The sequence below is a fragment of the Lepidochelys olivacea genome, assembly GCF_965140295.1.
Source record: "Lepidochelys olivacea isolate rLepOli2 genome assembly, chromosome: 1".
NCBI lineage: Eukaryota > Metazoa > Chordata > Testudines > Cheloniidae > Lepidochelys > Lepidochelys olivacea.
In genome coordinates this window covers 215792127-215819244 of record NC_140411.1, presented here as the reverse complement: position 1 = coordinate 215819244, position 27118 = coordinate 215792127, and the positions used below count along the sequence as shown (strand labels likewise).

Below are 27118 nucleotides of genomic sequence, written 5' to 3'. Positions count from 1 at the left end.
GTGGGTGGGTGGGATGGGTTTCCCAGGGTGCAACCTGGACTGTGGGACCACAGAGCTCTCAGTCCCACAACCTGGTGTATTCCTCTCACTCTCTGATGCTGTTGGCAAGCTACAGTCCTCTGGCAGGTGCTGCACTTACATAGACATTCACAGACAGGGACACATCCAACTGAGTTACATGAATGATTTCCCCAGACAGTCATGTACCAACAATAGAGAGGCCAATGCTTCCCCAGCCTTGCACCGCAGAACTGTACTATCTTAGACTGGTCAGAAATCTGACCAGTATAAGTTCATTACCCAGTCCTCCAACCCTTGATGTGGAGAGTGACACACACTAGCCTTTTTAAACTGAGCTGAGATTTCCCAAGCATTTCAACCAAAACACACTGTTTTAGGTAAAATATAAAACAGATTTATTAACTACAGAAAGATAGATTTTAAGTGATTATAAGTAGTAAGTGTAGAGATCAAAGTGGGTTACCTAAGAAAAGTAAATTCGCAATCTGAGTTCTATAAACTAAACAGGATTTGAATCAAACAGTGTCTCACCCTGATTGATGGTACAAACAGGTCACAGATCTTCAATACACAGGCTGGAACAGCCTTCCAGCCCAAGACCGCTCCCCTCCAGTTCAAAGTCTTTGTCCTTCAGATGTTCCTCTAGGTATTGCTGTGGGGGAGGGAGGGTGAGAGGATAAGTGATGATGTCACTTCCCCTCTTTTATAGTTTCTTCCAGCTTGCTGGAAAGATCTTTTGCTTGTGACATGCATGTCCACCTCCATTAGTCAAGCAGTCTCCATGCTCTCTCTGAGAAGTCTTCTGGGTAAGTAGATTCCCTGTAATGGGCCATCAGCTCATCTGGCTACTCCATTGTTGTACCTGAAAGGCTGGTTGTGTATGTTCCCAAACTCGGAACATATTTCAGGAATACACACATAGCAACATTTCATAACTCCACAAACAATGATAGCACATACAATCCAACATGATATTAATGTTCAACAGATCAAGACTTTTAATATGATACCTCACAAGGCATACTTCGTACAAAACATATCATAATTATATGGGGGTTCCAGGGTGCTACTTTAAAGTACAGAGAGCTACAGCGGATTTGGTATGCAAAAGGTATCTGCTTTATGAATGTAGGGACAGTGTCACAGGGTACTTTGCTCACCACTGGAGCACCTCCTTGTGGCCATGGCTGGGGATTAGCCCTGCCAGTCTGATGCCTCTTCCTTCAGTTGCTCTCTCTCTCTCAGGACTTGACTGTTCCCTCTTCATGGCTTGGTGCTCTGGCCAGATCACTGTAGTTTTCTCATTCAGGGGTGGGGGAAGGTGGGGGGTGTACCAAAGACTCTGTAACAACTGTCCCAGACAGTCTTCCAATTCACTGCCCCTCAATGGTGCCACTTCCCCAGTTGCTGGTAGAGGAACCCAGACCCGTCCTATTCTCTGGCTTCCAAACCCAGGAACCCTACAATGCTAAGCTCTGCACTGTCCCACACCTTGCTGCTGTTTCCCTGTACTGCTTTCTACCTTTCCTCAATCAGACTCTTTCTCCACCCTCCTCGGGGTATGCCCTTCCCTCCGAGCCAAGCTCCTTTTTCTCCCTAGCCTCAGAGTGACTGCAGACCTCCTCCCTGCAGCCTCCTTTTGCTCTCAGCTACCTGTATACAAGCCCCGCCTGTTCCTGTCCAGATGAACTTCATCCTTTAACTAGCCCTCATTGCTCCCTGACTCCTCCAGGTGCAGCCTAGGTGGTCAATTGTCCCACCTAGCCACTTTAACCCCTTCAAGGGCTGGGTTTGGGGTGTACACCCCATCAGAGACAGCATATTGTTGGACGTAACATTTGGTGGGCAGATCTGAGAGGAGAATTTTATTCTTAAACTCCATCCACATTACTCTTCATTTCATAATATAGTTCCAGATTATTTCCCAGTATTTCATCATACAATACTGTGGTTTCTGTAACACAAAAGGTTGAAATTCTACAGAATCTTAGGGCTTGTTGATGTGCAGACCTGCGCTGGTTTAAATAAAGATTTGACTTTAAACTAATTTAATTAAACTAGTGCAAAATACTGTGTGGACACTCTTAGTTCAGTTAATTGCTTATTTGGGATCATTTAAATTGAGTTGGAACAGATACAAGCAGAGGCGGATTAAGCTTTTGTGGGGGCCTGGGCCAGAGCGAGTCAGGGTTCCTCTCCATGCCTTCTGCTTGCAGTCCCCCTCCCCCCCCCCGACCCCCAACCCTGTGCTCCTGCTGAGGAAATGGGGTCAGGGTACAGGGGCTTGCCCCACCCTCCCGCCTGGCCCTCCTGCAGGGAGCAGTGTCGGGGTGCAAGGCTTCCCCCTGCCTGCCCCACGCTCTTGCCGGGGAGCAGATTTGGGTCATGGAAGCTTCCCCCACTTGCCAGCAGGAGTGCCAGGCGGGTGAAGTAGGGCAAGCCTCCATACCCCATCCCCACTCCCTGGCAGGAGTGCCAGGCAGGTGAAGTGGGTCAAGCCCCCAAACCCCATCCCCAATTCCCAGCAGGAGCACCAGGTGCGTGGAGCGGGGCAAGGCCCTGCACCCCAACCCTGCTCCACGGTGGGCAGAGCAGGTCAGGGTGTGGGGATGCCCATTTTTCCAGGGCCCCCCAATTGGCCAGGGCCCCTGGGCATGGGCCCCAGTGGCCCAGTGGATAATCCGCCACTGGATACAAGCTAAATCTAAAAATCCACTCTCTTAAAATGAAATGAGAGTGTTAACTTCGTCTTTTTGTACTGTTTAACTACATTTAAATTACACCTTCAGTTAAACCAGTGAAACTAACAACCTGTTTTACACACAGTTTTTCTACCAGTATAACTATGTCAGTGAGGGGTGTGAATTTTTACCGAAATAGTTATTCTGGTCGAAGCCCTGGGGTAGATGCAGTGATACAAGTTTAGAAGTGCCTTATACTAATATAGTTTATTTACTTTCCTGAATGGGAATATCTATACTAATATAGAACACCTTTATACCTATATAACTGCATCCATCCTTGGGACATTGTACAGTTTTAACTCTATCAATATAATTAAAGTGGTACTACTTTTGTGTGTAGACAAGCCCTTAGACAATTTATTACATTGTGACCAAAAAAATAAAATGTTTCCCCAAGACCAACCCCCCCTCCCACATAGCCTTTTCTACTTTTAGTCATTTATATTTTATCCTAAAGGCAAGATCTCACGTTGCAAGAGGCAGACTGATGGCTGAAAAATGCCCAATGAGAGGAAGCTGTGAAGCCACATTTAACAGAAATAACTTTTTTTTTAACCTCCCCTAGACCCATCATGCTGTGTGTGTATGTGTGTGTGTGTGTGTCTGTGGAGGCAGGTGAGATTAATGCAGGATACAACCTACTCTGTTAAGCAACTGTTTCCAACACTCAGACAGAATTTTATCACCAATGGCAAACCAGGTCACACACACCGATGTAAAGATTTTACCCAGGGAAAGATCATGTATTGCTCCTCCGACTTCGAATCCAGGTAAAATATTCTTAATAGTTATCAGATTCATATTTGCATGTTGTCTTTTCTTTAAAAAATGTCATTTCAAAAAGCTTTAAATAATTGTCATGACATTTTGCAAGTGAAGGCAATGTATTTGAGGACAAAATTGCACACACATTGTGCCTGATCCTAAGAAGATATCAATCCGCAAAGCTTTATTGAAATCAGTGTTGTCATGCTCATTTACCCTCTCTGAGGATCTGGCCCAGTGTTGCTAATAACAGAATAAAATATACTTTTAGCTAAATTATAAATTAGCAGAACAATAGTTTATTTTTTTAAATGTCTTTGTCTGATCAGAGGGTTACTATGGCTTAAGTAAGCCATAATCTGATCTGAATTAGCTAGCCTGAGAGGCCAATTATTGCATTTGACCAATGTGCTAATTCTGGCAAAATGGTGGCATATAATCCCCCCGAAATCACAAAAGACAGTTGAAAGTTCAGCCACTGCTGCTGCAAGGAAGGCACCAGACGGACACATTTGTCCACAGTTGTTTTATATTTGGTTTTTAAATAATGACTTTCCTGTAACCAAACTATCAAATCTGTAAACACATCATACGCTTATCATAAAAGACAAAAGTTTAAGTGGATATTAGGGGAAAAGAGCTGACTTTGACAATATTTCTTTGTGAATAATATTCCCAGGACTTGAAAACAATTGATGAATTCATTCTTCAGTACATTTTGCAAAAATGATGGACCGCCACTAACCTATGTTACAATGATTAAAAGTAAATATGAAATACATAGTGTTCAGAGTAAGTTGGCCAGTTCATAATGTTTTCAGGGTACAATAGCTATTAATTAATTATATTAGCAACCAACAATGTAATCATTTTACAGTCTGTATTATTAAAATAAATAATATATTTACTATCTACTTTGATTCTTGATTGTTGAGCTGTGATTTAATGTAACGGAATGGTAGAAACAATATTTTGATATATATTTACAAAAACTATTTCTCATCATTTAAATTTCATTTCATTTATTTATCTTCATTGCATTTACAATTAGAATAGTGATAATATATGGTACAGGGCTAGGTTATTATTATTAGTCTGACTGCCTATATATCGTAAGCCATAGAATTTCAACCAGTTACTCCTCTACGGGGCTGAATAACTCCTTGTCTACCAAAAGGCGTCCAGTTTTGATATGAAGAAAGAGATGAAGAGTCTACCACTTCCATTAGTAGTTTGTTCTAGCGATTAATTGCCCTCACTGTTACAAAAAATTGGGCCTTATTTCTAATTTAACTTTTTCTGGCTTCAGCTTCCAGCCATTGGTTCTTGTTATGCCTTTCTTTTCTAAATTAAAGAGCCCTTTAATATTTTCTTCCTATAAAGGTTCTTATACATTGTAATCAAGTCACCTCTCAGTCTTCTTTGTGAGAAGAAGAATAGATAGAGCTCTTTAAGTTTCTAATTACCTAGGGAGGTGGTAGAATCTCCTTCCTTAGAGGTTTTTAAGGTCAGGCTTGACAAAGCCCTGGCTGGGATGATTTAACTGGGAATTGGTCCTGCTTCGAGCAGGGGGTTGGACTAGATGACCTTCTGGGGTCCCTTCCAACCCTGATATTCTATGATTCTATGATTCTATAATTGTAAGGCATTTTCTCCAGCCCTTGAATCATTTTTGTGGCTCTTCTCTGCATCCTCTACAATTTTTCAATAGCCTTTTAGTAATGGGGACACCAGATCTAGTTGCAGTATTCCAATGGTGATTTTCCCAATCCCGTTCTCAGAGGTAAAGACACCTCCTTATTCCTACTCAATACTCCCCAGTTTATACATGCAAGGATAGTATTTGTCCTTTTCCCCACTGCATTGCACTGGGATCGCATATTGAGTTGCTTGTGTACTGACCCCTCAATCTTTTTTAGAATTGCTGTGTGGGTATGGCCTATATTCTTTGTTCCTAGATTTATGAACTTGCATTTGAGTGTACTAAAACACATTTTGTTTGCATGGGCCTATTTTACCAAGCAATCCAGATCACTCTGTACCACTGCTTCATCATTATTTACCATTCCCTCAATTTTACTTCTAACTCATTGATAAAAATATTGAATAGAGTCAGGCCTAGTACCAATCTTGCAGAACACCTCCATTTGATGGTCATTCTCCATTTACAACTACTTTTAGAGATCTTTCTGTTAGCCAGTTCTGAATCCATTTAATATATGCTAATATTTGAATCAGAATGTGTGCTACTAAGTTCAATTATTCCTACCCTAAAGTTTTAATATTTTGGCTGACAATTGGTACACAAAAAGAAAAGGAGTACTTGTGGCGACTAACCAATTTATTTGAGCATAAGCTTTCGTGAGCTACAGCTCACTGGCTGTAGCTCACAAAAGCTTACGCTCAAATAAATTGGGTAGTCTCTAAGGTGCCACAAGTACTCCTTTTCTTTTTGCAAATACAGACTAACACGGCTGCTACTCTGAAACCTGTCATTTGGTACACAAGCTCTCAGTCAAGGTGGAAATTGTTCTGAAAGTTTCAAAAAAAAAAAAAAGAGGTGAGATTTTTAAGTGCAAAAAAGGTGGAAGAAAATGGAGATTTTCTGCAAACAAATTTTTAAACACCTCTTGTGACTCAGTAGAAGATGGATGAAACCTGAAATTTGGAAGGGATATAGTTGTTTGATGAAAATTGGTTTTGGTTTGCCCAAGTTATGTGGGGTTTAAAAAATGTATTCTGCATGCATGGTGTTTTTTGCTATATGATAATCCACAGTGCGTGAGGGTTCTAGTGAGGTGCCCCGATGTTCTGTTCTTGGCACAATGCTATTCAATATATTTGTCAATGATCTGGGAGAAAACATAAAATCATTCCTGGTAAAGGTTGCAAATGACACATATTTGTGGAGTGGTGAATAATAACTGTCCTCATCATTAAAAACTGATCTGGATCACTTGATAAGATGGATGCATTTGAACAATGTGGCCAATAGCCTAAAAGATATTTAGGAGTTTTTAATTCCCATTGAAATCTGTGGGAATTAGGCACCTAAATACCTTTATCTGGGCTCATTTTTTTAGTACAGTCAAATACAAAGTCATACATCTAGGAACAAATAATGTAGTTCACCCTTCAGAATGAGGAACTGTATCCTGGAAAGCAGTGACTCTGAGAAAGACTTATACCGGTAATGGTAGATAACCAGCTGAACATGAGCACCCAGTGAGATGCTCTGGCTAAGAGGACCAATACTATTCAGGGGAATGTTGAGTAGAAGTTGGGAAGTAATATTATCTCTTTTTACAGCATTGGTAAGACCATTACTGGAATACAGTGTCCAGTTCTGGTGTCCACATTTTAAGAAGAATGTTGAAAAATTAGAAAGTATTAAGAAAAAAACTACAAGAATAATCTGAGGTCTAGAAATCCTGTCTTACGGTGAAACACTTAGAAAGTTCAATCTACTTAGTTTATGCAAGAAAAGGCTAAGACATGACTTGATCATGGTATACAAGTACATGGGGAGAAGATTTCTGACAATAGACGGTGCTTTATTGGAGCAGACAAAGGCATAACAAGATTCAATGGCTTAAAGTTTAAGCTGGTTAAATTGAAACCAGAAATAATGTGAAGATTTTAAACAGTGAGGGTGTTAACCATTGAAAAAATTTACCAAGAGCTGTGGTGGATTTTCCATCACTTGAAGTCTCTAGATCTCTGGATGTCTTTCTAAAAATATGCTAGCTCAACCACAAGATATGGGTTTTGATACAGGAATTAATATGCGAAATTATATGGCCAGTGTTATATAGGAGATGAGCCTAGATGATCATAATGCTACCTTCTGGTCTAAAAATCTATGAATCTACAAAACTAAGGATCTGCCAAAGTTGCATTGACACTCCTCATGTTTGTGTATATACGCTGAGTGGAAATTTCCATTTAATAGAAAAAATATCTCTGTACTCTATTGGATTTGCATATACATGTATAACAAAGTTGAGTAAAATTTCACTTTTAATATGTGGCACATGATCTGTGAAGATCTGAATCTAGTGAGATAGGGCTCTTTTATATGTCACATACGGGTATGTTTGCAGCAGGTAGAATTCAGGTTGCAGGAGTAACCTGGACTTTGCCGTCTGATGATTTCTGAGGACTTTGCATTCTAACTTCAATGTTCATTTATGTAGATACCTTGAAATACAGGCAATGAACTTATTTGGGAAAAATTCTGTTTCCATGATACAGAGTCACTTTTTTTCATACAGCCAGATAAGTTGTGTTTAATATTTAAAAAAAGTAATGTGTATTTATTTGGGGATGGAGGGAATTTTTTTTATATTTACAGGTTTTCTAAGTCAATAGGGTTAAATGAGTTTTCCTATTTATACAGCAACTAAATTTTAAAATTTACAAGCCTCCATTATTTCTTTACCATAAAACAATATTCAGATTTTAAATAAAATATATATTTGAACAATGTCTTCCTGCAAACACTATCAGAGTTATCTCTCTGTACAATAATTATATCTGTATAATTCTTCTGGGACCAACAGCATTTTAAAACTTTTTTTAAGAAAAAATATTTAATTACAGTTATATATAATAAATATAAATGTGCATATTTTCTACATTTTATTGGACGAATCAATTAAGAAAGAACAAACAAACAGCAAAATGTCTGTACACCCACTGAGTCACAACACAGGGGACCGAAAAGCATAGATGTGCCTCATTTATTAACCATTTCCCCAATATTTTTCTTTTGATATTTACCTTTGTAAAAATTTTGAATAGTTCAGACTGAACACTCTACAGATCAAGTGTGCTCGGATGTTTTTTCTAACAGCTAGACTGCTTATCTGCCGGTCATGAATCATTACCTTTCCTTCTCATGCAGCATTACCAGTTCTGCTGACCAAATTCTGCCCTCAGCAACACTTGTGCACTCACATTATAGTCAATGGTATTCACATGTGTAATTAATTGGAATTAGTTAACTATTCTCTTGATGTTACACAGAAAGGAATAAACAGCAGGAACCTCCCTCTGAGTTGTGTTGGCTCTTCAAAAAAACAAGAGGAATTTATCTTGTCATCAACCAGCATTTTTTATTCAGAAGTTGAATCACACTTTAAATTCACAGTATTCTTATAAAAAACATGAACTACCCATGACAGCAGCAACACAAGCCTCATCTTATATCTCACCCTTTCCTGAGTGGGGCAAAGATGCAAATATTATCCTCTGTAAAACTAGGGATATGTTTAACCAAGGTAACATCTTGTGTCCCAGCAAAAATGGTGAAATAATGATTAATAACTGAGGTACACGCATGCTTTAAAGTTGAGTTATTTTGGCTCCATTTTAATCTCCTGCTTAAGTTCCAGCAGCTAATATCTCAGGCGACTCTACAGTTAGGGTCTGATGCTACATAACATGTTATAGTTACAGTTTCAAGTTGTAAGTGTACATATTTATTGGTTCTTTTCAAGTAGTTGCCACCAAATCCAGGTCTGAATTGGAATGTAGAGAGAGGGCGGGGAGCTGGGACAAGGCACAAAGCAAAAAGGTACCGAGATCACCCCATGATAAAATTTGATATCTCTTGGTCTACATGGATTGGAAGCAAATGCTTTACATATACTATCTGAAAACTGGATTAAAGAAGTAACAAATTTAAACTCATTATTTATGATATCATGGGCTAATCTCATGTTTGTTGGTATTGAATTTTCCTGGACAGGACCTAATATTAGAGCTAGTTGAAAACGTGTATTTTGTTTTCACAAAAGACTTAAAAGAAAAAACCCCTTTTTTGTCAAAATGTTTTGCAATTTTGGCGGGGGGGGGGGCACGGTTTGCTGGCAAAAAAAGAAAAATATTTAGTTTTGTGTGGTTCTTTTTTTTTTTTTTTTGACAAAAACTGAAATGTCAGAAACTCATTTCTCACTGAAAAATGTTTTGACAATCAATGTTTGACCACCTCTACCTAATCTATCCGGTCCCCGACATTGGATCAGTGTAATATTCAGTGTCTAATATCCACTAGTGACATAGCCCTGCACACAGGTTGGTGCATAACAACCAGGAGTAGCCCGGGGAGCTATGATTTCTCACAGACACTTCTCTGAGGCACAATTCCCTCTCTGCTTCTCCCTTGCTCCAAGGGGGTGGTAATTTTATGCTGGCATATATCAGCACAATTTGTGACTCCCCCTGAGTTGACTCAGCTATGTCAGCCAGTTTGTTGTGGGCCGAGTCAAGGATCCACTCATTCTCCCCCTCTCCCCTCCCACACACACACTCCACCCATTCTCCCCGTCTCCCCCCCCCCCCCCACACACTCTACTTATCCACCTGTTCCAAGATTCAGGTAGTTCATGCAGCAGTGTAAGGCAGATTCTTACTCTCCCCATTGCTCCTCTGCATAGACATGTAGTCTCAGGTATAATCTAGCCCATTGTTTCTAGCAGTAATGAAGCTGAGCCAGCACCGTGGGGAATATATGCACTTTGCAGATAGACTGATTCTTGTAATGATGTCTCTGTGTAATGGTTCTCACATTCAACATTGTCAGAATTTCCTTGCTCCTTACAGAGATCACATATGCTGAACTGCGTGTGCATCGTAAATCTGAAAGGACCAGCAGATCAGAGACTTCCCCTTCTGGTATTGTGGGTATTTGTTGGGGTGGCATGGTTAGTTATTAGAGATGTATTCTTTATTATGTTAGAAAACTGTGAAAACAATACTGCTGAGAATCTCTAAATTATAAATCATGTATAGAAATTATTTCAACATTTTAAATGGTGACATTTCTATTCACTGGCTTATTGAGCCCTACAACAGCTCTGTGGTGAACGCAGTTTCAAAAGTAGTTTAAACTGGCATTTTCTGATTTTCTGAAATTCTTTTGTGCTCTGTTTCTGAAATTTGGGAGGTGGGAAGTGCCTTAAAATAAAACTGATTTTTAATGAGAACATTCACAAATTAATCAACATAATGTATTGGACTGGGGTTTGGTTTACTACCATTCAGACTCTAGGCATCTAAGCACCTTGTTTATTATGAAACCTTATCTAAGTCACAACTCATTTGCTCCATTGCAGCAACACTCCCAGTGTGGGATTGACCACAGTTACCCTGGTGAGACCATCTTATATGCAGAGTTTCACCTACTGTTTGTATTGTAAGCCATCTTTACCCCACCTCCTTGTCCTGAACCGCACTGAGTGCCGGTCAGATGGCCCACAGAATACTTTAAACTGAACTCAGAGTGAACATTATGAGAATACTACATTGTGACACTGTATGGAGGCAGGGTTAGAGACCTGGTGGTTATCTGAGTGTGACTCTGTGGCTTATTGTGGGAATGCAACCTCAACCCTGAATTTCCTGGGTTTCTAACCTTTGGGTTTGTGTTATAACTAGAACACTCTTGTAAGGTGGACAAACTGTGACAGGGTGTATTCAGTCATTGTGGCTCCCTGCTGAGTCTGGCACAGTCCTACTACCCCTGCACTCCAAGAAGTAGCAAGCTGGGAGAAGAACAGCAATGAAGGTGACTCCTACAAGCTTTCCTAGAGGGGACTTTCTGGAGCAGCCATTTTGGAAACCACAGAGACGTGGTCCTCCAAGGGCAAAAGGGGCTAGCAATAGCCAATCAGGAGCCACGCTGGCCCAAATAAAAAAGGGCTGCCTGGCTTTAGCAGTTTAGCTCCTGGCTGGGAGTGGAGGAGGGAAGAAGGGGATTTGTACCTGGCTGGAGTAGCCAGCAATCAGACAGTATTCATACTGGGCTGAATTTCCATAGCTGGGATCACAGAGGGAGAAGGACCTGGGGATGCTGGACCTGAGACAGGGCTGGAGATAAAGGGATCAGGTGGAAAGAAGCCCAAGGAAACAGCAGTGAAGGACTGAGGGAAGTGATATATGGCTGCTGGATGTAGGATCCCTGGGCTGGAAACCAGAGCAGTGGGCGGCCTGGGTTCCTCCACCAGCCACAGGTAAAGTAGTGAAAGACCTAAGAAGGGGGCAGGGCTTAGTTGCAAACCAGAACAATTTAAAGGGCCCAGAACCAGGTTGAAGATCCTAGGGAGGGCAAATAGCCTGTTTGTTTACTGGAATCTTTAATACCCCACAAGGGGTTCATTTCAATTTTGTGACTTGGCCAGAGGGCCAAACCACTGAAAACCCACCACAGTTGTCCTGCAGCCTGCAGGGAGCACCAGGGGTGAGAAAAGGTGTGTGGTACCACACCAAGCTGCTCAGAGGTGCTCAAGAGGTGAGTGCCCCTTTAGAATCATAGAATATTAGGGTTGGAAGGGATCTCAGGAGGTCATCTAGTCCAGCCCCCTGTTCAAAGCAGGACCAACCCCAACTAAATCATCCCAGTCAGGGCTTTGTCAAGCCTGACCTTAAAAACCTCTACGGGTGGAGATTCCACCACCTCTCTAAGTAACCTATTCCAGTGCTTCACCACCCTCCTAGTGGAAAAATTTTTTCCTAATATCCAGCCTAAACCTCCCCCACTGCAACTTGAGACCATTACTCCTCGTTCTGTCATCTGCTCCCACTGAAAACAGTTTAGATCCATCCTCTTTGGAACCCCCTTTCAGGTAGTTTAAAGCAGCTATCAAATCCCCTCTCATTCTTCTCTTCTGCAGACTAAATAATCCCAGTTCCCTCAGCCTCTCCACATAAGTCATGTCCTCCAGACCCCTAATCATTTTTGTTGCCCTCTGCTGGACTCTTTCCAATTTTTCCATCCTTCTTGTAGTGTGGGGCCCAAAACTGGACACACTACTCCAAATGAGGCCTCACCAATGCTGAATAGAGGGGAATGATCACATCCCTCAATCTGCTGGCAATGCTCCTACTTATACAGCCCCAAATGCCGTTAGCCTTCTTGGCAACAAGGGCACACTGTTGACTCATATCCAGCTTCTTGTCCTTTTCTGCAGAACTGCTGCCTAGCCACTCGGTTCCTAGTCTTTAGCAGTGCATGGGATTCTTCCATCCTACGTGCAGGACTCTCAATGCTCTGATATGAACCTTCAACCTCAACTTCATTTTAACAAAGACTTTGATGTGGGACCATTATCCTTTCTATACAGTCATATGAACCAGTTTTCAGTCCAAATGACAGTGACCCCACAGCACATCCTTCTGAAGAAACGAGGGTCAGACATTAGGGGAGGAAACCTCCACAGTAACTCTTCATGGAGATTTTCCTGAGGTGTCCCATTGGTGGGATGGCAAGTTTACCCTCCCTTGGGGAAAAAGAAGAGAATTCATTCCCCCCAGAGCCCACTACTCGATGCATATCTCAGGATCTCTCTCTGAGGCATAGGTTCAGGGTGTTCTGGTCCTTGTCCCCTCCTGTACACCATTCCCTAGCTCTCTGGATGAGTGGTTCTATTGGAGCGTCATTACTAGGACTTGCCTCAAAGAGCAGCGATTCACTCCAGAGGGGGCAACAGGAAGTGTGGTTCAACCTGGGGCTGTGTTACATTTTTTCAGGTAATCTGTGTGGCACTGGTGTGTGAACAATGTATCGCCCAGCCCTGCATCCAACTTGCCAAAGATCACAGTGGAACCCCAGTGCCACAGAAACAACTGATCCCTTCCCCTTCCCGCTACATGGAAGAAAGCTATGTGTGGATGGCCCTCATCATATAGGCTGAACGAATTTTCATGTAATATTTTATAATCTGTGACATTTACAGCATTCCCTTCCTCTGCCAATACTATGATCCTGTCATAGGAAGCAATTGGGTTCCTTGGGGTCCCAGTCATCCTGGGAAACATTCACGCCAAGGTCCTTCTCCCAGAGTGTGATTCTCTCCTATCCTGCCCTTTGTGTCTCCATTTACATCTGTGCAAAGTGGGTGTAAAATGCTAACAAATAAAGATGTTTCCTTTCACTTAGAAGTATTTTTAGACTGTCAATTTCTATCTCAGCACTTGGTTAGAAACTGTCCGATATCTGAAGCCAATGTGGCAATGCTTGCGCATGCTAGCAATGTGAGGGCTTAAATTGCAATTTCCTCCAAAGCAACTCTTTTGTTTTTCTTTTTTGCAGGTCCTGGCTCCCAGTGTTCAAGCTGGTTCTATGTTGCTCTAGTCCTGGGGTTTATCGCACTGGTTTTCATGGCTGTTCTAATCACTATTTGTGAGTGCCACTTTCCAGATGACAACTTTTGCTTTATTCATGCAGCTATGTGCATGTTTAAACCTCACCAAAAGGATATTACATGTAAAAAATAACTGACATTAATGCAACATTATGGGTGACAAGTTAAACACATAAATCAAAAAATTAAAATATTAATGTTTCCACAGGGACATTTACTATTATTTCACATGCAGGATATTTATGAAGGTGAATAGTTAACAAAGCATCAGGTACTCAGAGATACTGTATATGTGCTTTGTGGGGGATTTCAGTGACCTATGAGACAGTTAACCTTTGAATTTCTCTATTCATAAGATTAAATTGCCAGCCTTGACTTTGTGACACTGGACCATAAAGTAGTTTTTTTTGTTTAATTTCCTTGGGCAGATCATTAGCTGGTGTAGATTCATAGACTTTAAGCCCAGAAGGGACCATCATGATCATCTAATCTGACGTCCTACACATTGCAAGCCACAGAACCTCACCCACCCACTCCTGTAATAGACCCCTAACCTCTGTCTGAGTTACTGTAGTCGTCAAATCGTGACTTAAAGATTTCAGGTTACAGAGAATCCACCATTTACACTAGTTTAAACCTGCAAGTGACCCCATGCTGCAGAAGAAGGCGAAAAAACCCCGGCGTGACTGCCAATCTGAGCCGGGGGGAAATACCTTCCAGACCCCAAATATGGTGGCCAGTTAGACCCCGAGCGTGTGAGCAACACTCACCAGCCAGACACCTGGGAAGGAATTCGTTGTAGTAACTCAGAGCCCTCCCCATCTAGTGTCCCATCACCCACCATTGGAGATGTTTGCTGCTAGCAGTCACAGGTCAGCTACATGCCATTGTATGCAGTCCCATCATACCATCCCCTCCATAAATTTATCAAGTCCAGTCTTGAAGACAGTTAGGTTCTTTGCCCCCACTGCTCCCCTTGGAAGGCTGTTCCAGAACTTCACTCCTCTGATGGTTGGAAACCTTCATCTAATTTCATGTCTAAACTTGTTGATGGCCAGTTTATATCCATTTGTTCTTGTTTCCACATTGGCGCTGAACTCTCCTCTCCCTCCCTGGTATTTATCCCTCCAATGTATTTATAGAGAGCAGTCATATCTCCCCTCAGCTTTTACGTGGTTAGGCTAAACAAGCCAAGCTCTTTGAGTCTCTTCTCATAAGGTAGGTTTTCCATTCCTCGGATCATCCTCGTAGCCATTCTCTGCACCTGAATAGCTCCAGCAAAGTATCCTTGTTCAACAAAGCACTTAAGCACATGCTTAACTTTAGACACATGCTTAAATCCCATTGACCTCCATGAAACATTAGTGTGTGATTGAAGTTAAGCACATGCTTAAGTGCTTTGGTGAATCAGCAGTTCTATGAATGTGAAGCTTAAAAGGTATGTCTCTTTCTGCTTTGGGGTATAGTGAGGAATGAGGTTAAAAACAAAATCCCTTCACACTAGTCTTGACAATATTGTGAATTCTCTGATAGCATTACTATTATATTCTTTGGTCTAAGAGCTCCTTTTAGCTTAACTGTACATCCCCACTAACTAGGCCTTTAAAGGTGACAGACAAAAGGGGGGGGAAAGAGTTGTCCTGCTTTTTACGTCTTTTTGAGGTTTAAATAAGCATGATGGGTTGACCCTCTGGTCTAAGTGGTCCCACTCTCCAATTACACCTGGTTCAAACATGTTGGAAGTTTGCAGGTGGGTTTGAGCCATAACCTGGAGTCCAAGTGTGATCTTCTTCTAACAGCAAGTAGCATCAGGGTCACTTTCAAGTAATTACAGGCCTCACTGCATGGACACTAATTGGGGCTGGTGGGACTGTGGAGACCCTGTGTACATAATTCATTGGTCGGATATGAATACAGAAAATCCCTAAGCACTCATCATATTCTTAGGTGGTGCCATTGGCAGATATGGTTGAATAATTTTTCAAGTTACATATTATTTTTTGTATGTTTGTAAACTATTTAAATAACTATAAGCCCTGAAAGGTTTTGTAGTGGTTTTTTTTACTGCTTGTTTGTTACCTTAGAAATATCAGGATTGTCAATTTTGACTTCCTTGTTTTTGCTGGAGGATTTCTGTGCTGACTCCGCTACATAGGAAGGTAGCGTCTCATCCTTTAAATTAAATATTGGGATGTTGAATCTTTTTGTTAACGAGATTTACTCTCATATGCTTAGGTTAAATGGGGGCTAATAAAAGAAAAAACTGAATTCTAGACAGTCTGAATCAAATTGATATCTCTTTTCAATTAATCAGATATATAACTGTAGTACGTGTAATGTCATAACCGTACCTATTCTCCACCAAAGTAGGCAAGACCTGAATTTCTTACGGAGAAAACAAGCAGGGAAAACAAATCAAATTTAAACAAAAAACAACAAAGAGAAAAAAATACCAGGCCTTCTTGATATCTCATAACCCAACAAAAAAGGCACAAACCTATTTTTAATCCCTTTGCAAGCTGCCTTCCTCACTGACTGTGCTCTCTGTAATACAACTGTGTTTTCTGACCCTCAGATACCAAGGCTGCATATTACTGATGCGCCTATTAACCATGTTGTCTTCCTTTGCATTCAAGTCTGGAGGGGAAATGGTCAGAGTCCGTCCCTGCCCAGGACAACCTGCACTGAAAACACTACATCTTCAGGGGAATCTCCATGCACAGGGAGATGCTCGATGACAATCAGTGGATTAATGGACTACCTGTGTGACGATAGAGAGGGTGAGGAGTTACAGGCCCTCTCTAACTGTGCAGTGTGTTCCCTTCTGCTGTTTGTTAGCATCCCTTTTCTATAACAACCTGAAAATGTTATGGGTCAAAATGTGGCTTCTTTACTGTCCCTGTTGAAATCAATGGAACAATTCACAGAAGAAGGTACTACTCAGCATGAATAAGAGTATCAGAATCTGGCCCTGAAGATGTATTTGAACCAATATTTACAATTCCTAGTTAGTAATTATAATTATTGATACATACCCTGTGCTTGGAATAGAACTGGAATGTCCAGGGCTGCCTTTAAAAATGACATTAGGTACCTTAGAGCAGTGATTGTCAACCTGTGGTCCATGGACTCCTGGGGGTCCGCAGACTATGTCTAAGGAGTCTGTGAAAGACTTAGACTGAAAACTGACTGAACAGAATTCAGCTATATCTACAAAGGGGTTTCCAAAGGGGTCCCCACCTCCATTTGAAATTTCCAAAGGGGTCTCAAATGAAAACCACTGCCTTACATCTTCCAGGTGTTTTCAAGAACCGCCCGAGGCCAAGGATGTTTTGCAAAGAGAGAGAAGGTCTTTGGCAGCCTGGGACCTTTACCAAATGACACATGTAGCCTTATTGCCCTGAATCTCTAATTTGGTGATAAATATTACTTGTTAAATATTTTTTATAGTGCAAATATTTTGCTTAAAACCTGTAGCAGGAAGCTAAGCAGGAGTGAGCTGTAGCTCACAAAAGCTTATGGTCACATAAATTTGTTAGTCTCTAAGGTGCCACAAGTACTCCTTTTCTTTTTGCGAATACAGACTAACACGGCTGCTACTCTGAAACCTAGGGAAGGTTGTAAACAGAAGCTCCTATGGTGAGGGAGAAAGAGAATGAGTGTAGTTTTAGGGATAATACTGTTTCCCTTATTCTAATAAAATTACTTGTTCACTGTGGCCCTCTGTAGACTTGGATCTAAAGTACGCTGGTACCATGTTCAGGCTAACACTTGTAACCGACGCACACTGGAGGTCGAGGCTAGATAAGGCCGGGTGCTCTTAACGCGTGTTGAACCGGTCAAGTTAAAGTCTGTGCCTAGACAAGGGCTGTGTTAGAAGGAAGTACATTTTCTGTGTCTCTCTAACCCAGGGAGGGTGTGACATTTGGAGTGCAATTATTCAGACCAGTGAGAGGTTGTCACTTCTTGCCATGTAACCCTGGGTGTTTTTAATGCTCTGCTGCTGTGGCTCACAGCCCAGACACCAACAGCCAGCAAACACACATGCAGCTCCCTGAGCGTGTGTGCACTGTGCAACCCTGGTTCAGCGCTCTGACCCCAGCAGCCTGACACAACACAACAGCCACACCCGGGTCTTCACCAGATTCGTTACAACTCACCCAGATCCTGTGGAAAACATGTTTGTAATGTCATTTCCCCACCAGAGTCAGGAAAACTATTTTTTTTCTTGTAACACTCTTCAGTAGTAGTGGCATAAGAAGCCTGATTTACTCTCAGAATAGATTATCCACATTCTCTCTCTCCTTTATTTAACTGTAAACTGATCACATTTGCATAAGTGGCAATTTTACTTTTCTAGTCTTCTTTTATCAATGAGGAGACTTCTTCTCTGCTATGTCACTTCCTCTCAGCTCGTTGTTGTTCCCCATCCTCTCCTCATCACATTAGATTGTAGGATTTTCAGGGCAGGGACCATGTTTCACCTCAGAGGGGCCCTTTCTCAAGCCATTAGGAGCTACTAAGATACAAAGAAAAAGAAGAATCCTCGTCTTTTACTTACACACAAACACACACACACACAAACAATATTCAGGTCACTGATTTACCGCCATTTCAGGTTAAGGGAAAACAACCGAACAAGCAAGAACAGTCACAGGCTGCATCTCAACAACCGAGAACAAAATGGCAGCTGCTGCCTTCAGGCTCCTAGAGAGGCAAACGTGCAGCACACAGGAAACAAAAGCACCAGTTTCACAGTTCAAGGCCAGAGCATGCACGGTGTCATGTTGCTCGAAGCAGCGGTTCCCTAAATGAGCATTTAACCCATTCAACGATAATTAGAAGAATGTAAGACCGGTCGGTAAAATGCAGGGCAACTGACAGCTGTGACATTTCACCAAGAATATTTAATTTTCCAAAATGTACTGTTAGCAGCTGGGAGGCTATTTGCTTCCCCACAATATGTGACGGGAGTAATTAAACCATTTGTGATGCTGGGTAATGATCTTCTTTCCTCCACCTCCCCAGGAAGAACCGAGTGTCTGCTCTGCCCCCCAGGGTGGATGCTGCACAGGGGGAGCTGTTACTATTTCTCAGAGCAGTCGGGGACCTGGGATGCCAGTATGCGAAATTGTTCAGGCAGGAAATCCCAGCTGCTTGTTGTTGAAGATGAGGCTGAGATGGTAAGTCTGGGAACATTCCACATAGTACCCAGCAATCAGCAAACCCTCCATGTCATTCAGACACTTGACTGAAAAGCACAAATATACCCTAGGTTTTATCAGAACCTCTGACCAGGCAGGCTCTCCCTGAGAAACTGTCTGTGAATGCTTGTGGCACCTTAGAGACTAACCAATTTATTTGAGCATAAGCTTTCGTGAGCTACAGCTCACTTCATCGGATGCATCCGATGAAGTGAGCTGTAGCTCACGAAAGCTTATGCTCAAGTAAATTGGTTAGTCTCCAAGGTGCCACAAGTACTCCTTTTCTTTTTGCGAATACAGACTAACACAGCTGTTACTCTGAAACCTGTCTGTGAATTGGCTTTTATTTCCCCACAAACAAGAGCCCCACTTGGGAAGACACCAAGAGGGAGCAGGGCCTGGCCTTTCTTCCCTCTGGCTGCGATCAGTCCTCTGATCCATTACTGAAAAGCTGCTCTACCAATTCAGTGGGCTTCCCTGGGTCTCCGTGAGGCTGATGGGCAGATGCTTCAGCTGCAGATGTAGAAAGCAGAATAAGTTCTGATCTGGGAGGAGATTGGGGGTGTGATCAAGGGCTTTCCGCAGTCTGCTAAGGCAGGAAAGGCTTTGCTTTGCGGTTGAGTGCGACTTTCACGCTGTCGAGGGCCTGCCCAGTTTCCCTTTGGAAATGTAGAGGGTAGATTCCCTCTACAAGGTAAAAAAGGGCCTGATTTTCATGTCTGGCAGTTCAGTCAGGGTCTGGCTGTTTTCAGCGACTCTTATGTTCTCCCAAGTGCAAGACTTTTGGGAAAAGCAGCTATAAGGATTCCCATGTGCCCTCAGGCTGTTCCAACCAAACTAGTTACCGGTGTGGCTGAGTCCTTGTCTTTCACATGTATCCCGGTCTCGGTTCAAAATGAGCATGTGATGGCATGAGGAATGAGGCAGAGCTGAAATGGCCCATCAGTGTGTAATGTATTTCTGTTTAATCCACAGGAATTTATAGCAACCAGAACAGAAACGAAATATTTCTGGATTGGATTAAACTTTCAGGAGAAAGAGGGAAGATGGATGTGGCTGGGTGACTCCCAGTTAGAAGGGCACAGGCTGAGCTTGTGGGTGGATTTTTCTTTGTATAAATGTTAAGTTACATTAATATAAATGCAGATACAGCTCTGATCGCATAGCTCCCCGCTAAGTAATTCCCAAAGCACAGAGCTAGTACTGTGATTGAAGGCACATATTTAGCTCCATCTTAGATTGCAAAGTCTCCAGCATGACCTGTTCCACAGAGACTAAGTTTTCCTTACTTATAGTCACAGTCTTTAGAAAGAAAAGGAGTACTTGTGCACCTTAGAGACTAACCAATTTATTTGAGCATAAGCTTTCGTGAGCTACAGCTCACTTCATCGGATGCATACTGTGGAAAATACAGAAGATGTTTTTATACACACAAACCATGAAAAATGGGTGTTTATCACTACAAAAGGTTTTCTCTCCCCCCACCCTACTCTCCTGCTTGTAATAGCTTATCTAAAGTGATTACTCTCCTTACAATGTGTATGATAATCAAGGTGGGCCATTTCCAGCACAAATCCAGGGTTTAACAAGAACGTCTGAGGAACAGTGGGCGGGGCGGGGGGGGGAAGGAATAAACCAGGGGAAATAGGTTACTTTTAATAATGCTCAAATGAATTGGTTAGTCTGTAAGGTGCCACAAGTACTCCTTTTCTTTTTGCGAATACAGACTAACATGGCTGTTACTCTGAAATTAGTCTTTAGAAAGCAGTGGTGCGGGTGATGCTGCATGAAGGTCTCATCCTCAAGTTCAAATCACTGCAGACCATTGCTGCTTAGGCCCTATCTACACAATCGTTTGGAGGCTATTTTGTAGACATTTTGCTAGGGCTGTATAGCAGCCCCATGAAAAACCTCTAGGGCTTGTCTGTACTAAGGTTATGGCCACATTGTAACTTAAGTTAATTGATTGCCAGTTAACTCAATTCAAGTTACACAACTATACATGTTAATGTAGACACTGTACAAACATTTGTTCCCTCTGGTCTTGGGTCACCCTACACTGAACTCGAGGAACAAGTATTTATGGAGTGTCTACATCAGCATGTACCATCAAGCTAATTAATTGTTGATTAGAAATTATAGGAACAAAAGGACAGGACCAAACACGTCAGTCTAGACACAGCTCTAGTGTAACCATGTGGCACCAGAGTAAAAAGAAAAGTGATTTGTATCTGTGGAGTTTGCCTTTTGGCTTCCAGATGGGGAGAAATCTTCACCCCTGTGACATCAACAGGAATGCAAAACTCCCATTCACTTCAGTGGAACCAGGATTTCACCCCTAGGGTTTGTACTAGTGCAGCTAAATTGGTGGAGATACAACTGCTCAAAGCAGCATCCTCCCTAGACAGGACTTTCTTGGCATCAAAGTTAAGTTGATGATCTCTTTATTCTCTTCTTTGGCAATCAGGTGGCTTTGGGCAGGGTGAGGATAGCCGAGCTGGAGGAATAAGGTGCACTGACACATATCATAGTAAGGTGGCACTGCAGGGGCACAGTTATTCAAATGGTTTAAAAATGTACAAAAATAATATGTAACTTGAAAGAATTTTCAACCACATCTGCCAATGGCACTAACCTAAGAAGGTGCTGAGTGCCTAGGGATTTTCTGTGTTCATATCTGACCAATGTATTATGTGGCCAGGGTCACCACAGTCCCACCAGCCTCAATTACTGTCCATCAAGTGAGGCCTGTAAGTACTTGAAAGTGACCCTGATGCTGCCTGCTGTTCATAGAAGATCGCACTTGAACTCCAGGTGATGGCTCAAACCCACCTGCAAACTCCCAGCATGTATGAATCAGATGTTATTGGAGAGTGGGACCACTTGGGTTGACCGTCTGGTCTGTCATGCAGACTCGACATTTGGATTCATGTAGCTGAAAACTCCTCCTCGCTATTAAGACTCACCATTTCTCCTTTGTGGAAGGGTTTTCCTCCTCTTGCTGATAATGCTCATGGACCCCTGAATTCCTCCTACCAGTGTCTGCTCTCCATGAATCCCTGTGCAAATCCCATCTATCCAATCAAATGGATTACAATGAGCCAGCATATGCCAGTCTAGCCACATAAGAAAAAAACCCTGATTCCCTCCTCCCGAACTCTGTTCCTGTCTTTTTATTCAGTACCAAGTTCTGAGCTAACCTCTCAGTGAGCAGCTTTTGTTTTCTCTTTAGGGTAGTGGAAAAGGGAACTGGAGATGGCAAGAACTGTTCTGCTTTCAACAGGGAGAAGTTATACTTTGAGAGCTGCCCGAATTTACACAGATGGATCTGCAAGAAAAATGCATTCACGCTGGTTCCCTGGAACACCCCAGAACATTAGACACTGTCCCTTGTAGAATGATGCATTTTGTTGTACTTTGTGATATTTTAATGTAAATAATCATAAGAGCATTGCACAGAAACCATAGCATTCAGCAATCCTGTGTTGATTGATCACTGGGTACATTAGGGATAGGTTTGTATTGTAACCCCCTGTAGCTCCTGGAGGCCAAGGCTAGAGGATCTTTAGCTAAACAGATTATAATAATTGATGCATGATAAATAAGCCAATAGCACATTCGATCCAGGGCTGGGCCTTTACCCTTCAGCTCGAGCAACCTCATCCCATTTTATTCACCTGTTCAGATTCCAAATGCGTTTCGTTTTAGGCCAATCCGTTTCTCTTAAGATTTAGTGCCAAATGACATCTACATAAACATGGAAATGCCTGTGACTATCTGCTCTGTATTAAGAAATGACTCATAAATACCTCTTTTCTTGCTTACTTTCAACTTTTGTATTATTAAGATTTTCAAGTAGAAACTCTTATGCAATGGAAGGTTCTTTCCTGCTCCTTGGTGCAGCTGCATTAGCAGGAACCATTTTGGTTCCTCTGACCAGCCGTGCCCAAAGATGACTTATGTACATTGTGAGTAAATGTCAATATTAATTAACTGGACAGGAAAAATACTCTTCTAACACCTGGGGAACTAAGGCACTTTGGCCCAGATCATAGAATCATAGAAATGAACGCACATCCCTATACTCCTGTCCCCTGTACTCAAGGCAGGACTAAGGAATGACTAGACCGGGGGTTGGCAAATGAATCTGAAATGCTCAGGGATCGATGGTTGGCTCCACTGATTGCTCCTCATGGGTCACTTTCAACAATATCAGTTAGACATTGATAGTGTTTGCCATGAGTTTGTGTCACCTCTGCTAACTGCTCTTTGTGTTCATCCTTCACCATGCTTCTTATTGACCAACGCCATGGGAACAATCCAGTCTAAGATGCTGCACACAGACTACATTTTAAAATAAATAGAGAGAGAGGTTGTTCAAGCTCATTGCAGGCTCAGTTAGAAATAGAACCCTAAGGTGAAATCCTGACCTCCTTAATGTTAGTGGGCATTTTGCCATTGACATCACTGAGGCCAGGATTTCACCCCGGTCTCTAATGTGGCAGATCAGGTCAAATCTTTCAGATTGATTGTTCTAGCTGTGGTTATCCTGTCTCTAAGCTTTTAACTACACTCCTCTCCCAGAGGCAGGCTGTAACCTTGTTGCATTAAGGTCAGACACAAAGCAAGTATCTAATGCAACAGAGAATCTTACACAGTAATCATTTAATTAAATGAGGCCTTTTTCAAAAATAACGAAGACATCTATAGTATCTTGGGAAATAAATTAAATTTTTGCCCAAAATCCCTAAATGGCCCCCTCAAGGAACTCACAATGCTGGGTTTAGCAGGCCAACACTCAAACTACTGAGCTATCCCTCCCGCAAGGGATATAGAGTATCCCTTTAATAAATCCTTCCCTGTCTGAACCAAGTGCTCCTCCACACCTAACGGCTTTCCCCGAGCCCTTAGTTTAAAAACTTCTGTATGACCTTTCTAATTTTACATGTCAGCAGTCTGGTTCCATTTTGGTTTAAGTGGAGCCCATCCTTCCTACAGAGCCTTCTCCTTTCCTAAAAGGGTCCCCAGTTCCTAATAAACCTAAATCCCTCCTCCGAAAACCATTGTCTTAGTCACTCATTGAGACTTTGCAGTTCTGCCTAATTGGCCCTACGCATGGATGTGAAAGCATTTTAGAGAATGGTACTATGGAGTCCTGGACTTTAAGCTCTTACCTAACTGCATAAATTTGGCCTCCAGGACCTCTCTCCTATCTTTTCCTGTCCTGTGTCACTGATACCAAGTGAGCAGAATCTTTAGCTCTGGCACCCTCTGGTGATGAGTCACAGGAACTGCTATCCCCAGAAGAACAGGTCAGTTTTCTCCTGTTTTGGAAGTAATTTCTTGAGTCCCTTTCCCCTTTTATTATTTTACTCTGTAAGAGATGTGGGGACTGGTAGCCTGAGTCAGATGAGGAGTCCTGCAAAGCTCTTTTGCTAATGGAAATCTCTTTATTTTTGCTCTTTTGAGAGTGGATAGAAGGACTGTGCAGGGGTGTCCTATTAATTTCATATGGCAGGCTTCACCTGATAGCCTGTCCCGTGGCATAGAATCATAGAATATCATGGGCCACACTCAGCAAAAGTTATTAAAATAGAAATAGATAAAGATAAACCATGCTGGTAGTCACAATTATTTTAGATTTTAGTGACTGCTACTGCTACTTTCCGATACCTGGCATCTCTTAGTACTCTTAAGGGCTCTTTGGTGATATTTCCGCTCACCTGAACACATAACAGCTTTTGCCAGACTAATGCTTCTAATGCCTGTGTTAAATGCCATCAAGATGGTCTACACCTGTACATGAGGTTTTGCTGGATTGCTGTGCTGGAGTCTGGACTAGGGGGTTGTGATTTGTAGAGTACACCACTGTGTTGTGCTCTAACTCCTCTGTGTGGACCCTGCTGTCATGCACTAAATCAAAGGTGGGGAACCTATGGCCCACAGGCCGGATCCCACCCATTGCTCATTTTCATCTGGCTCATGGGCCACATACATTCAATTCACCCGCCCGGGGCGGGGAGGCTTGGGTCTTCCACCCACTGCAGGTGAGCCGTCACACCCCTGACACAAAAAAGTTCCCCACCCCTGCACTAAATGTTTAAACCAGGTCTACACCAAGGCACACTAGCAGGGCCTACATGGGGGAGTCAAATCACAACACACTGGTGCACTCTACCTATCACACCCTGGTAGAGCAGACTCCAGGGTTGCATAGACAAGCCCAAAGATTCACAGGAAGCGAATAAACTGTTTCATGGGCCAGAGGTATATTTGATACCTATGCTGTAAGGGGGCACTGCAGCTGCTGCCAAGGGTTTGGAAGATGGTGGTCTCTGAACTAAAGGTGCTTTTCACACCAAATCTAAGAGCTCCCTAGTCCAAGAAGGAATTTCTTCTTGATGGGGAGAGTCTCTTCTGCTCCCCCCCGTACAGGATTCCTGACTTCCCCTCGGGCTAAGGGATGGAAACAGAATTCCCAGTGAAGGAAGGGATGGGAGTCATAAGACCTACGCTGTGAGAGGGCATACACCTGAAATGGTCTCACTGGCAGCTCCTTGCTGTGCCTGTGGCGGATTCAGCCAGGACTCCTGATGGTTTCCCTATGCCAGGCCGTTGCCCTTTGATATAACCACCTCCAGCAGCTGAAAGGCTCTCTTCAATTTTCCATCATCCTTTGAGATGTTTGGGCCAGGCTATCAGGCTCCCTGGCCCCACTGGTGGGAAACTCCTGGAGAACTGGTTCTTGGATCAGGATCAGGCAGTCTAAGTGAAACTTTTCTGACCCAGCAGATGAGGCAGCTGGAGCACACAAGGCAAAAACCTCTCCTTCTGCACCTTATAGCAGGGACACCGAGCAGGAAGGATGCAGCCTTCGGCTCCTATATGAACCTTCCTCCACTTCCTCCTAGCCGGTTATCTCAGCATGCAGGGTTGGGGGCTGTGGTAATTCCAGGCAAGAGAAAAACCCAACTCTTCATTTTTTAAAAATTTATTTTAATTATTCTCTCTCTTGCAGTAGGTGCTGAATCCCCCAGCCCTGCCAGTATCTAGAGGAGACAGAACAAAAGTGCGGGGGGAGCTGTGGAACTGCAGGGGGAGCTGTGGGGGTTAGTCCTTCATCAGCCATCCAATTAGTTTTGAGTCTGCCTCCTATACCTAGTCATGTGATGACCTACACTGATGATCTTTGAATCATAGAATCAGAATATCAGGGTTGGAAGAGACCTCAGGAGTTCATCTAGTCCAACCCCCTGCTCAAAGCAGGAGCAACACCAACTAAATCATCCCAGCCAGGGCTTTGTCAAGCCTGACCTTAAAAATATCTAAGGAAGGAGATTCCACCACCTCCCTAGGCAACGCATTCCAGTGTTTCACCACCCTCCTAGTGAAAAAGTTTTTCCTAATATCCAACCTAAACCTCCCCCACTGCACAACTTGAGACCATTACTCCTCGTTCTGTCATCAGCTACCACTGAGAACAGTCTAGATCCATCCTCTTTGGAACCCCCTTTCAGGTAGTTGAAAGCAGCTATCAAATCCCCCCTCATTCTTCTCTTCCGCAGACTAAACAATCCCAGCTCCCTCAGCCTCCCCTCGTAAGTCATGTGTTCCAGTCCCCTAATCATCTTTGTTACCCTCCGCTGGACGTTTTCCAATTTTTCCACATCCTTCTTGTAGTGTGGGGCCCAAAACTGGACACAGTACTCCAGATGAGGCCTCACCAATGTCAAATAGAGGGGAATGATCACATCCCTCGATCAGCTGGCAATGCCCCCACATATACATCCCAAAATGCCATTGGCCTTCTTGGCAACAAGGGCACACTCTTGACTCATATCCAGCTTCTCGTCCACTGTAACCACTAGGTCCTTTTCTGCAGAACTGCTGCCAAGCCATTCGGTCCCTAGTCTGTAGCGATGCATGGGATTCTTCCGTCCTAAGTGCAGGACTCTGCACTTGTCCTTGTTGAACCTCATCATATTTCTTTTGGCCCAATCCTCTAATTTCTCTAGGGTCCTCTGTATCCTATCCCTACCCTCCAGCGTATCTACCTGTGGAGTTTCTGTGGAGAAAGAGGTGGTTAGGGACTATTTAGAAAAGCTGGACGTGCACAAGTCCATGGGGTCGGACGAGTTGCATCCGAGAGTGCTAAAGGAACTGGCGGCTGTGATTGCAGAGCCATTGGCCTTTATCTTTGAAAACTCGTGGTGAACGGGGGAAGTCCCGGATGACTGGA

The 27118-nt window shown here is 42.8% G+C and overlaps 3 protein-coding genes across 11 annotated transcripts in view; 2 read left to right on the top strand and 1 right to left on the bottom strand.

Moving 5' to 3' along the window:
- Positions 1-27118, top strand: part of LOC311533016 (C-type lectin domain family 2 member B-like) — a 169501-nt gene that overhangs the window by 90595 nt on the left and 51788 nt on the right. The gene's annotated exons all lie outside the window — the stretch shown is intronic.
- LOC311510230 (killer cell lectin-like receptor subfamily B member 1B allele C) lies at positions 3454-27118 on the top strand (the record flags this gene model as incomplete). The annotated part of the gene is made up of 7 exons (XM_084609754.1): positions 3454-3535; positions 10137-10208; positions 13624-13713; positions 16312-16455; positions 18704-18858; positions 19855-19973; positions 22112-27118. The coding sequence occupies 7 exons, from the start codon at positions 3454-3456 to the stop codon at positions 22257-22259; spliced, it is 810 nt and encodes a 269-aa protein (XP_084465880.1). The 3' UTR covers positions 22260-27118.
- LOC311510185 (C-type lectin domain family 2 member L-like) overlaps positions 17956-27118 on the bottom strand; it is a 30917-nt gene continuing 21754 nt past the window's right edge. For 4 of the 8 annotated variants that reach the window (XM_084609683.1, XM_084609679.1, XM_084609685.1 and 1 more), the window contains exon 6: positions 17956-18194. In XM_084609683.1, the coding sequence (XP_084465809.1) occupies positions 18192-18194 (3 nt within the window). In that variant the 3' untranslated portion in view covers positions 17956-18191. The remainder of the gene's footprint in view (positions 18195-27118) is intronic. The other 4 variants (XM_084609682.1, XM_084609680.1, XM_084609686.1 and 1 more) reach the window with 1 other exon arrangement.